General features: G+C 44.1%; 1 protein-coding gene across 1 annotated transcript in view; it reads right to left on the bottom strand.

The window, feature by feature from the left end:
• Nucleotides 1-716: 716 nt before the first annotated feature.
• Nucleotides 717-13595, bottom strand: part of KLF7 (Kruppel-like factor 7 (ubiquitous)) — a gene marked incomplete at its 3' end in the record, with an annotated part of 30881 nt that continues 18002 nt past the window's right edge. The window contains exon 2 of the mRNA XM_010286551.1: nucleotides 717-1329. Within this exon, the coding sequence (XP_010284853.1) occupies nucleotides 717-1329 (613 nt within the window). The remainder of the gene's footprint in view (nucleotides 1330-13595) is intronic.

Here is a 13595-nt window from a genome sequence, read left to right as displayed (position 1 = left end):
TATGCTTCAAGAAGCTTACACAGTGGAGCTTACATGTAACATTAGTGAATGTTACACAAAGTAACAGCCTGACATCTTTCCACACATCCTATCCTCTCTCTACCTGCACTATTCTATTCAAGCTCCATGTCATTCTTTCATTTGTTCTCACAAGATTTTATCACCAGAGAAGTCCAAGATCGTGAGTATTTCAAGGGTACATGCACCTGCGTACCTACACATCTGCATCAACACACATGATCTCTCATGCACACATTATTCCTAAACTGCATATCTCAGATTGGAAATACATTTTTCTCTTTCCCCCATACAGAAGGCAACAAAAACCTACCCATGCTATTTTCTATTTGAAGCAATTAACACTTGACTAAAATTAACATTTTTAAAGCTGACTTGGGGAAGAGAGTGCCAAAAACCCAAACTGGCATGCTAACAGTTTTAACATGAATGATACATCTACATCCCTTAGGTATCCTAAAATTACTCAGCACCAAACCCCGTAAGACATATGAAACCCCAACAGGTTAATGGTAGACAGTGTACTCCTCTGTTCTATTGAATAATGGGTACGTTTGCTGGTCTACCATATTTTTCCACTGCCCTGAAGCTTGCACTTTCAGAAGAGATTTTTTTTTCTTTTCTAAATGAGAATAAAAGGAGGTGGTTACAGTTAGGTGGCAGGAGGACAACATGAGAGAAGCATCCTACACAAGTACCTGTATGAGTCCTCTGGTGAGCCTTTAAGTGGGAGCTCTTTGTATAAACCTTCCGGCACCCATTAAATTGACAGCGATGAACCCTCTTCTTGTTTTCTGGGGATGCTTCTGCCCCTGTACCTCCTTGTTCACTGTCACTTTGCCCACTTTTTAGCGTCCCCGCGGTCGCTGTTGCTACACCCACTTTCACAGAGCTGAGCGAAGTTTTCTTGGCCACCAGTTTCAACGTCACCGTGCCATCCACTGCTGAAAGAGTTTGTGAGGTTTTTACAAGGTGGCGGCTGAGCTCTGGAGAGGAAGGGGGCGTTAATGAGGTTACTGCATTGAGTTGGGCCTGGTTGACGGCTGTGTAGCCTTCTGTGGAAGAGCTGGTGGACTGCAAGCTGAGGCACGTCTCAGATAGCAGCTTGTCCCGTGAGAGGATAATGTCCATGTTGGCGCTTTTGTCACACGTACTCGTCTCCACTGGTAAAAGGATGGGGTCCAGCCGTCGGATATTGTCCTCTGCATCTGGGGCTGAGGAGGCATGAAGGAAGCAGTCCAAATCCTCACCAAAGGTCTCGGAGATCTTCCGTGGCTCAGTCTGAAGGTATCGCTCCAACTCCAGGCATGTCTGCAGAAGGGGAAGGGAGAGGGGAGCAAGAGAAACCACTGTTAGAGAGAGATTACAGTGTAGCTTCCACCTAGGGCAGGAGAACAACATTCTCCAGTGCCATTCAGAGACAGCATTCATGCATACCAGCACCTTCTCATGAGATGGTCACATTTTGGGAGACATGAGGATTTGGCACTTGTAGCATCCTCTACATTTTCACAAAAGTCTGTACATTGTCCCATGGACACCAGGCCCTTCCCAATTTTAAGTGTAATCTGGCCCACAGTTGCCTCCATATGAAACCATCCTAATGGCCCCATTGCCAGGCCACGTACAAACAAAAAGTCACCTCTCCAAAGAACTGCTTCCTCTTCCTTTTCAAACATTAACTTTCACTCCAAATTTAATTCAGCATAGTTGGCTGGGGCCCAATCTGTTCCTAAAACAGCACAATTCTGAAATGTAGCATTTTAAGATAGGAGACAGGTAAAAACTTCCAGTGACACCACCGCTTGTTTAAAGGACCTGACAGAAGGAAAAGATGTGACAGAAAAAAGGGACCTACTGTCAGTTTTAGAGGGGTTTTGGCACATCTGGTCAAACAGAGCTTTCTGTGTACAGGACACCAGACTTGCACACAAACACACACATTGCACTTTATTAAAAAGTGAAGATGCAAAGAGGCTGCCACATAAAAACATGTTTCTGCATCTCCACAGCAGTGATCAGCACAAGGATGGGCTGACCCTCCTATCCGAATGTACCTTATATGAGGTGCCCTGAGCTAGCCCTAATAAAGCCTCCAGGCACTATCATGCTGCCCAGTGTTCTCCATAACCAACATTATAAACCTTTATCGTTTATAGAAAACCATTTGCTGTAGTTTCAGAAGCTTTTAATGGAGTTTATTAGTGCTATTTTTCATTTCTCGCTGCCTGAAAGGCTAGCTGGTTTAATACCACCGTGATTTTACAGGACTTGGAGAAACAGACATTCTAACTAATATTTCTTAGAAACCTCTAAAAACTACTCCTCAGAGAACACTTCTAGAGATATTAAGGAAGGGATTTTAGGCAAAAAGTTTCAGCCTATGGGAGCTGGTGACCCAACTATGTCTCAACCTGGCAAGTCAGTCCAGCATCTGATCAAGAAACAAAAGATTTGTATGACCAGAGGAGACAGAGACTCCTGCCTTCTGGGTACAAAGATCCTATCAACAGGAGTGTAAAGAAGCCCCTCTCACAGCTCTCTAGGAGCTATCAGGTAACTCAAGATTATTACTTCCAAGGTACCCAGGAAGCAGCACTGCTGGTTGCAGATCCAGTTTGCTGGGATGACTTTCAGAGTTCAGAACGGAATTTGTCAGACAGTTATCTGTTGTTTCTTTTTAAAATAATAGCTGATTATAGACCTGAGCTGTAGAGATGGACTTGGACAAAATGCAATAAAATGGCAAGAGACATGCTATACTTCAGCGTGTAGGTTATTTTCAGAGGTATGACACTGTATAGATAATGTGTCTGCACACAGGCCTGGAGGTGGGACGCTTACCATTTAGTACTCTTGCCTTAAGCCTTTCTGTCTTCTTTTTAAAGTGCATTTCTGGGACCATAAGGAACAGCTTTAGCTCAGGATCTGGTCTTTCCTCAGATGAATCCTAACAGGTTTTAGGGGTGGCTTTCCAAATGTGCTCCACAGTCTTTCAGGAATAATCCCTCTCGCCAAAAGAGACAAGGCTTTTCAATTCCCACATCATGTAATTTGGGCTTCCTGGCCCACTTAGCCTTCACCCAGTGGGGCACAAACAGGTTTAGGGGCCGAATAACTACAAGGCTTCCAGGGGGAACAGCAAGCATAATGACAAATTAGGGAGGGAAAAGGAAGGGAGAAAAAAAAAAAGAGACAGGGACTCAAGGCCATTAAATCTGATGACAGTGACATGAAATTTCAATTGCTGTGGGATCAGAAAGCTGCGTGCCGGCTCCGGGCTGCCCGTGGAGAGGAGGCGAGCAGGAGGTGCTGCTCCTTTAAGGCATCACTACCCCATGACAACAATAGTAGGCCTGACAGTTTTTTCCAGCTTCACCATTAATTTTCCATAAAGAGCAGTTTCTCGATGAGCCCTTTTCAGGCAAAGCCTGATGCTTCAGAAACCTGTAATTATTGCTGGCTCCCCCCTCCCGCAGCCATTGCACCTGTGCCATTTCAAGACACCAGCTGGTCATGTCTTGCCTTCTGCCTCTGAAATCCAAAACCAGTGGATCAAGCCCATCTCCCCATAGAGGGGGGAAAAAACCAGCTCAAAGAAACAATATAATGCAGTCCCTCCCTCTCACCCCGCTCAGCCTCTCCACCAAGTCAATAGGGGGGAAGAGCCTAGCAACGCTGAGCCAAAGCCCTCCACCTAATCTGCATGGCAGACAAAGCCTGGCGAGGGGTTATGGCCACAGCCCTTCCTTTACCCCCTGCCAGGTCCCTACCTGCTGCTGCATTTGCCAGGGCAGGCAATTGCTGGCAGAAACAAAGCGCCTTTCCCCATATGCGCTCCCCAGCTTCTGCCAAGTACCTTACGTGACCTTCCCTCCTCCTGGCCCAAATCACCCAGGGACTGGTGAGGCAGCGTTTTGAAACCAGCCTGCTTTCTTCACTCCTGCCCTGGCAAGACTTTTATTTTTTAGGCCAACTAAGCCCATCCCCTTGTCTTGAGCTCTGACCTGGAGAAACCAGTCAGGCTGACACCACCAAGGTCCCCACTCCAGCCTGGTGGACCATCATGAAGGGCAGGAGAGTTCTTTGGTCTCCATCCCCACAACATCATTTGCCAGCAAGCACATAAAACCCACCAGTTTTCTGTGGGAGCAGCAGGATATTGACCACTATCCACAGAGATACAAACCCAAACTGGTGGATTCAGATGTTGGTGAATGCCTGTAGATCTCCTACTTACACTACCAACCTGGTAGGAAAATGGTCCAAGGATACCTAAAGACAGGAGCGAGCTGCTCTTGTCATGGTTCTGTTGGATGTCCAACTTCTCCTTAACCACTCATGCAAGAGAGGAGGAGCTTTGTGTAGTGGATGTAATACATGTCACATGCGACATTAAGCCTGACTATCCTTTGGTTGCTACGTTGCAGGCAACTTGGTGCATATTAAACTTTCTTATGCAGTGCCTGTAGGATTTGCAGCAACAAAGACTTCAAAAATTGCAACAGGAGGAAGAAGATGGCTCCCTTCAGGAACACAAGAAGATCCCTAAGATTGTTGATTGCTGTCAAGCTGTTTTCACAGGTAAGGGATAAAAAGTGACTCACTACTTCAACCCATCTGATTAACAAAGGTCATTCTCCTTGCACCTTGCTCCTCAATTTAGCCAGTTAAAAGAAATTATGATTCACAGCTGACAAATAATAGGATGTGACTTTGCAAGACCCCACATACTTGCAGAAAGCCAGCTGGCAAAGGATGGCAGTCTGGCATGTGGATGTTCCCAACAAGGCCTCAGTCTGATTTTTCAATTTTGGATACAACTGCAAAAAGGCTCACTTTTCCAGCAGAGGCACATTTCCATCACCTGCAAGAAACACTCTGTGCTTCTGCCTACACACCAGTAACTCATAACATCTCTTCACTGCCCACATTAAACTATCATCTCAGTCCTCTGGGGCACGTATAGCAGCAGAATACACGTAAACTACACACCATGACACTTCCACATGCAGCACCAAATCCTTCAGACAGTACAAGACAGCCCCTGTAGTGCTGTCCTATGCCTAGTAAGGATCTCCTTCTTCCTTCTTAGCCTTTTCAGTGTTTGCAGTAGCACTGATCCAGGGAAATTCAGTGTTCAGTACATCTCTCAATTCAGAAAGCTATGAATTCTAATCTACCCGTATTCTTACCTCAAGCTCATCTACTGAAAGTAAAGATTATTTATCAAACACATTGACAATGCTCATCACTATGAAATAAAATGCAAAAGAAACCCAGCATGTGCCTCTGAGAGTAGAGATGTGATACATGTGTACCATTTTCAGCAGAGCTTAGCATCCCCCTAATTTTGCAGCCAGCTGAAATAAAGACAGTTTTGCTACTAACTTCAACAAGATGAACCCCAGACTTTCCAATCCCTCCTGGACTTTCAGGTACTCAGTTTGGCTCAGACAGCTGAGGTTTTAGGGTGCTTGTCAGCTGTCCAGGTTGAAGTGCAATCCAGAACATTCAAAATCCAGAGATGAAGGAGCTGGAGTCACCACTCATGATGCTGATGTTTGATTTCATCACTCTGCCCCAGAGAGCAGCCAGCAGAAAGGCTCTAGCTGAGACCATGACCATCATCAACGTGCCAAGCCTCAAGGCAGTGGAGGTACCCCATGTCTCTGTCGCTCCTTTAGAGAATGATGGGGGAAAGACGTGCCCGTAGGCCAGCTGGCCTCTGCAGCGACACAACTCTGACATCTGGGTTCAGGTCCAGACAGCTCTGGAAAACTTAATTCCAACTGATGGTCCAAAATGAACTCTTAGTTTCCAGCGTATAAATCTAAACTTGCTCCAATGAATTGCAAAGCATGGTCTTGACTGGTGGCCTTGTTACGTATCACAATTTGACCCATACATACAGGCTCTTGCAAAATCACAGCTCATTTCAGAAGCACTTGCCTATGCTGTGAAGTCTTTACAGCACTTAAACTCCTGGGCATTTTGCACAGCTAAAGACAAGACAATGTGGCAACAGTGAAGTTCTGTCAAGGGTAAAACAAAGCCCAAACACTTACTATGATTTGAGGACAGAAAGTCAGGGAAGACACCTCATCAACATGTTCACTGGGTTCCTCTGTTTTTATTGATGCTGAAGTACTTTATAACATCTTGATTTCAAATTTTTCTAGCAGATCACGGGAAGTTCTTATCTGGAAGTGCTAGTTACTTCTAAGTGCCATTTTACTGCAGATATAATTGGACATCAAGCACCAATCCTGGAAGTTATCCAAAACCTAATTAAGAAGTTGGATACTTAGATCAGGCTGTGACAGAGAATGAAAATGTCGAATGTGGTTGACAAGCAGGTCTTATCTACCAGCTCTGTTTACAATACTTGAAAGGATTCTCTTTGCAGAATAATTTATATGAGCAAAGCAGAATTATACATGCAATAGTGAAGGTCAAATTCCAACCTTCATCATGGCCCCATTGCTTTCCACTGGCACGTAAAAAAGCGGCCTCATCTGTAACTTTAAATAATTGTGAAAGTCTCAAGACTGCAAAGGAAGAAGAAGCACTCTCAATCTGAAGGCAACCCAAAACAGTAATTCTAAGGTCAGTGCCACGACAGTTCACTCAAGCTCAGAGCAAACAGGAGCACCAGGTGCAGTGCCTGGTGTCAGTATTTCTTTCTTCAGCAGAACAGCAAAAGCTTTGAGCTACGGTGGCACTTGCAGTGCTGATGCCAGAGGCAGATACTGAACTGGATGTTGTAGGACAGCCCTGAAGTTAAGAGGAATAAGAGACTCAAAACTCACCTGCCTTCCCTGAAATGCCATGCTATTTTTATCCTGAACCCTAAAACAAGGTTTGAAAGATGCACCTTCTTCCCACTGCCAAAAGCCTTCATTACTTTCTGAACAACAAAAACCTAATACTCTTGCCCATCTATTCCAAGTCATCTGTTCCCACCCAGCTGCCAAAACCTCCAGCTTTTCCTCTTGGCAACCTCTACTGGGCAGTTGCTAGTTGTCAAAAAGCTGCAGCACATCAGAAGCTTAACATTTGGGACAGCATAAAATAAACAGAATTTAAGTATTAAAATAAGTAGTTTTGCAAAATACACTTGGGAAAATGGAAAACTGCAGTCTGAAAAGAATGAATAGTAAGAAAAAGTTTCAGGTGATAGCAAATAATGTCTATTGCAAAGGATTTAAGACAAAACTCCTAGTCTTGTGCCAGCACATCTCGCCTATGTGTTATATAGTTCATTAAAAAAAAAGACAGCTAAACCCACTTTTCAGGTACAACAATAAGACATTTAATGACAGATAACCCGTGTTAAATATCTGCATGCATGTTCTTAATCCCTTGTATATACGAAGCAAATCAAGTTAACTGTACGCTCAAACAGGCTTTTGCCAAGAGCAAAAGGCAGGCACATGCATAGTCAGCAAAGATCATTTGATACACAAAGATTTGTTTTCCTGTGGTAACTTCGTCACACACCTGAGCCATCGGGTTGGTCCTCCCTAACATCGGCTGAAGGGGTCTCACCAGCCACCAGAGTCTGCAAGGGACAAGTCTATTCACTCTTGACTACATTACACAGGACTCAAGCCTCTGTTTGCAAATTTCTGCAACATACTAATGGCCTGTGCCCATTTTCCCCCTTGGCCTTAGCGCAAAGAATGAACCTTTAAGGAAATGTTTTTAGCAAAACCAGCCCATTCACTGTTATTTACGCAGAACAGCACTCTCAATGAACACTCTCCCACCACGACCCAGATGGCTTTCTCCCTGGATGTTCTCCCCAGCATTTTTCTTCAGAGCATGAAAGATGCTGAAATCAGAAGCCTCAACCAGATTCAGCAAAGATACATTTTAATGCAAAAAGTTATATGAATTTACTTAAAGGACAGAATTGCTACCTTCATATAAACACAAGCCATCTTCCTGTTGCTCTGGGGTATGATGGAACCAGGGTTATCAAAGATTTTGATCAGCCTTTAAAGCTTGAAGGATCAAAACCAATTTTGCCATAAATTAGCAATTTTCACCAGCAGAAATGGGTGGTAAAACAAATGTCTCAAACAGAAAAAAAGTCTGAACCTATAACTCTAACCAAGGAGACAAAATCAAGATTTGTTCCCAAACATAGTGATAATGAAATACATCTTATCTAGCAAATATTCTTTTAAATGGACAAGCCAAAGTTGTTCACTAAAAATCTGTGGTATTTGCGCTCCAAGCATAAAGAATTTCAGTGCACTGATTGTGAGATATTGAACAAAGGACTGCAGCTAAGCGTGACTGAATTTGATGGGCATCTAGATTTAAAAAAAGGATGAAATAAATCTGCAAACACTGAACTAGGACTTTGGACAGCTTTTGTTGTTTTTTGACTGTTTAATAAAGATAGAAAAAATGTCTGCAACCAGTCACAACAACAAAAAATAGCATCCATGTCAGCAAAGGATTAAGGATAGCCAAATCAAGAAATCAAAAATGCAGACAGCCCATTGTGCTAATATCAAAATATGATAAAACCCATGTGTGTTTGTACACCAGCACGTCCTGCGTGATACCATGCAATCCAGACAACAAGTAGCCATACAATGACCGTTTGAGAAATTATATATATGTAATATAAATGCGTTGCAAAATCTTTCTGAAGAGATCATTTATTTATATAACAACCTTGGATGGCTTTGAGTGAGCTGGATAGCGGACCTCACTGCAAACTTTTCCCCAAACTTTGTGTATTTAACCTGTTGCTGTCCAGTTTGGAAGCAGCTTTAACTTTGCATTATAAATAGCAAAAACGCACAATTAGCTTCTTCAATTGCCAGTCCTAGCTCTCACTGAAATCAAAGGATCAGGTTCAAAGCATGCCCCAGAGTGTGGTAAACTTCTCACAGGAAATGGATATGCAAAAGCAAATGCTGACGGCTGTGGAACGTACAAAGCAGAGCAATATTTTAGCTCTCGATCCTCAATTAAGATTCATCCTTACAAAGTATTGCAGTGGAGTTACACAGCAGAATTGGATTCCTTGTAATTACTCTGGATAGGATCATGAATGAAAAAGTGTCCTCTTTAGAGATGTTTCATTAACATCCAGAGAGAGCTTAACATTTCCTTCTCAGCAGCTGACACAAACGTATACACCAGTTGTGTTCTCACACTCTCACGCAACAGCATATGCATAAGCACAATTCTTCACAATTAGCTTATTAAATCAAACCTGGAGATGTGATCAATACACTCAATATATACTACATTTCATAAGTCCTGGGTTGTGAGTCATCTCTTCTGCTCTGACCAAAAAACATATTAAACAAGAGCATGAATAACACTGAATTCCTAAAACGTGCAATTCTTCATCTGGACTTCGCGTGTTCAAAGTTTTTGCACTGGGACTACTGTATCTACCCTGTACATGATGCCCATTCATTATCACATCTCATGGCTCAAAAAACCTTTTGTATGTTCCCTTTTGTATTATTTTTGGCTGTGGGGAGGAAGAGGTGGGGACCTGTCTGGGAAACAGGAAGCAGGAGGAAGGAGGGGAATGTGTTGTAGAATAAGGTCAGAACAAAAAAGAATAAAAAAGCATTTATACCATTTCTAAACAATAATAAACATATAGGACCAAAGCCTGACTCCGCCATGCAGGGAGCAGTGGGCTGTTTGGCTGAAGTTTAAACTTAACACGAGCACAGCAACCGTCCAAGCACATTTACAAAAAGCCATTTGTTGCTTTTTTCTTGTTTTTTTTTCTTTTTTTTTAATCATTTGGGCAATTTGTTATCTTACAAGAGCAAGAAGAGGCATGTGCTACTGTGATAAATATGCCAGTCTGGGCAAGGAAAAGAGAAGACAACAGACTTGAGTTTCACTGTTGCACCAAGAAAAAAACCTCTGACAAGAAACAAAGCAATGGGAAGCACAACCGGATTCTCAGCTGGGGTAAATCAGCAGAGAGCAGCCCTGATTTCATGGTTCCTGTTTACATCAGCTGAGGACCTTGCCAACACTCAAACTCCATGAAACTCTGCTCTTGATTAGCGCCATTTAACTCTGTGGCTTACGTGAAACAAAATTTGACATGTTCTTTGACGGCTGGAGATAGTTATTTTGTATTACAAATCGTGTCTACTTTATTAGGAACAATGTGACCCAAATGGAAAAATGGGAAGAATTTTAAAACACCACCAACTTCAGACAACCTGATATTTGGATTTGTTGGGGTTTTTTTGTTTTTTTGTTGGTTGTTTGTTTTTTTTTAGTGGGGTTTTTTGTTTTTTTTTTTTAGTTTGGGCAGTCTATACAGGGGTATTCACAAACTGGTTTCTGCAGCTTCTAGGCCAGAGTTTTCATCTCCTGTGCACAGAAACAACAGCCTTCCCACTGCAGGTAAACTTGCCTCTCATTCAAAAGCCAGGTGCCCTCCAAAGGATGCTCCCTTACAGCCAAGCGTGTTTTTCCATTGCTTTTCTTTTCTACACTGCTCTGCCAAGGCGCTTGTTCCAAAACTCTAGCCACCAGGGATTTTGATCAGCCTCAAATCACACAGGCAGTGCACCCGGGCTGCTACGCACCCTGATAAAAGCAGCACTATCTTCTTTTAAAGAATTTGCTAGAGCACATTGGTAAAGCCAGTATTGGCCCAATCACTCAGCAGCAACCCAGCTGCCCACAAGCATCTGTGGATAACTGTATCCCCAAAATGCATTAGAACAAACAAAGAAAGAAATCTGGCAGGGCCTTTTGTGGATATCATTAGCAACTCAAGGGGCACTGTCAGAACTGACGAGGCACTGCTCCCTCCTCGTGAAAGGACCACGAGATCAGTCTTGGGTCGGGGTGGTTTCCAGCAGGCTGTATAGCTACTGGCTGCAGCATGGCATGGGAAGCCAAGAGATTCCATTAAGAGCCCTGCCATTTATTGACTTGAGAAAGCTCGGCAGGTCAGATCACCAGCTGCTCAGAGTCAGCACACCTCTGTGAGCCAATTTACACAACCATGGCTCTCGCGCTGGCTCGCTTTCTTCAGTCTGTTGACTGTGGACACCCACCCAGTTGTTATGGATTTTAATACGCTGCAATATGAAAGTGCTATTTCAGGACAAAGTTATTAATAGCAGAGCAGCCAGAAAATAGCCTAGAAGGAATGCAATGTCTTGCATTCCTGGAAGATACAATGACTTCCCAGCAGCCAAGCAGTTAATTCAAGATGTTTCTGTGCACAAGACTGTCTTTTGTTAGAGGAGCTATCTATATGATAAGCCATCATGACATGCCTTCATAGAAATGCGCGGTATGGCTACCTGCAAGACTCCCAAGTCTGCAAAGACTACAAGGCAGAAAGGCCCAAAGATTGGTAAATTGTTACTCTAAGCAGGCTGGTGAAAAGCAGAGGCTGGGTGGTGTGATGAAGCATCAGCAGAAACAAAGGCCAGGAGAAACTCTATTCTTCCTGAAGGTGGAGGATGGGATAGGACCTGTCTGAGCCCTGCTCAGAAACTGCTCTGCCTCCAGGACCTCAGAGAGGCTCTTCTTTCCAGCCTCTCTTCCCTACGAGCACCCTCGCCTTCCCTTGTTTCTTAACGCTGCACCTCCTCAGCAACACTTTTTACTCGGGCAGGAGCCTCACAGTCAAGGCAAGTCACTGTCCCTTTCCATGCTCTCTCTTAAATCTTCTGTTTCTCCTGGCAAAATATCCCTGCAAACATATAGGAGAATACTGTGCAATACTGCCAGACCCTCAAGTTTACGTTGGCACCTTTCCTTCTAAAATTAATTGGGATGGTTCCCAAATTAATTCCAGGTACACCACCGAACACAACACTCAGCACCACCTTGCGGAGATGATACCAGATGAGAGCATCTCTCTTCTGGCAAGGCTTTCAGCATGCCATCTGCCTGCACCTACGTTGCTGAGAGGCTCTCTGTGAGGCCTTCAGCTTTCCAGCCCCATCCTTAAGTATCTTCTTTGAGTAAACCAAATGAAACTTGACATTGCGTCTTTCCCTGAGATGAAAAGACCCAAATGGTGACGCTGGGAATTGGAAGATGTCATGTTCACAGCACTGCAGCTTTACCCATTAAACTGCCATAGACAGCTCCAGCTCAATACCAAACATGCACTACAGGCCACTGCAGTCCCTCACCACTCTCCAGAAAGGAAACAAAAACCCACTTACCAACAAGGAAAAGAGGAAACATATTGTAGTCATTATAATCCCAACAGTGGACATGTTATCTGGCATATTTCCAACTCAACGTTTAAAAAATGTAGTTAGTTTACCTTAAGCATCCTATTTTCCCTGATTTCCTTTTTCCACATCTATTTAAGCCTATATAGCATCTCCTGAGATAAGCCTGCTTTTGTGGGTTGGCTGTATAATACTCCTTCCCTCTATTGTCTTTTCTGAGATGGGATGGAAGTCTCCAATGTCACAGCTTGGAAGACTGCAGCCAGGCCCTCTTGGCTCGGTTTGTGGGAAGGGGAATAGCAGGAACTGAGGAAGGACAGCCTCCCCCACTGCAGGAGGGGGTCCTCTTCCTCATGGTACAACCAATCCACCCTGTCATTTTGTTTATCATCAATACTGCTTAACTAAAGCTGTTTTTAGTAGCCCCCAAAGGCGGACTCTCTTGCCAGCAATCGTCATCCCAAACACTTCCAGACCTCTGTCACTGTGCTTTGGTACAATCCTGCAATAGCTAAACACAAACATTATGTTCCCCCAAGTACAAATTATAGCTTTCAGGAGCTGCAATTTTATTTTGGTTACGAACATATAAAGGTAACCTTTATGGTGGGAGAGGAGGAGCCGTGCAAGACACCACAAGCTGAGTGTCTGCTTTGCAGGGAACATTCCTGGGAGTACTTTGCTGCTTTGCCTCCAGCCGGCTCCGCTTCCCAAGTGGTTGCGCTTCCCAAGCAGTTGTGCTTCCCAAGTGGTTGCATGATATCAGAGCTGAAGCGAGAGACAAAATGCCTTGTGGTGGCCGGGGCTGCTGGAGGGATCTGTTTCAGTCCCAGCAGTCCAGGAACTGGGACTCAGAAAGGGAGAGAAATGCACTCAAACCATGCTGCTTTAGATATAGCTGGCACTATGGGCAGCCTATGCATTGAGGACACAATTTTCTAGGCACTACTTGTGACTCAGTTGCCACCCTGAGCCCCTGCAGAAGACAACACAGCACTTCTAAACACATGGGCTCAGCTCAGGGCACCCTAGAGGTGCTCCCACTGTCACCAGAGCAAGGTTCAGGGGTTTTCCTCCGTTTCAAATGTGTCTAACCCTTCCCTGCTCTGCAGATGTCCCATCACTACCCAGCATGGAGATCGTGACACCTGTCAAAGAAGCATGATGTCAAATTGCCCCTGCAAACCCCTGAGTGCCCTGAGGCATTTCAGTCCTCCTGTCAAGCCTGCTAATGTGTCCCTGCCCCACCACGAGTAATGGTGCATTCCTGGAAGCAAAAACTGCATTAAAAGTCTTCTTTACATGCGAGCTAAGAGCTTTCTTTGCCTCATACCATTTTTACTCATAAATATAATATCAAGG

The sequence above is a fragment of the Phaethon lepturus genome, unplaced genomic scaffold (genome assembly GCF_000687285.1).
Source record: "Phaethon lepturus isolate BGI_N335 unplaced genomic scaffold, ASM68728v1 scaffold35764, whole genome shotgun sequence".
Lineage (NCBI taxonomy): Eukaryota > Metazoa > Chordata > Aves > Phaethontiformes > Phaethontidae > Phaethon > Phaethon lepturus.
The sequence above is the reverse complement of the archived record's forward strand: the minus strand, read 5'-3'. Positions and strand labels throughout refer to the sequence as shown.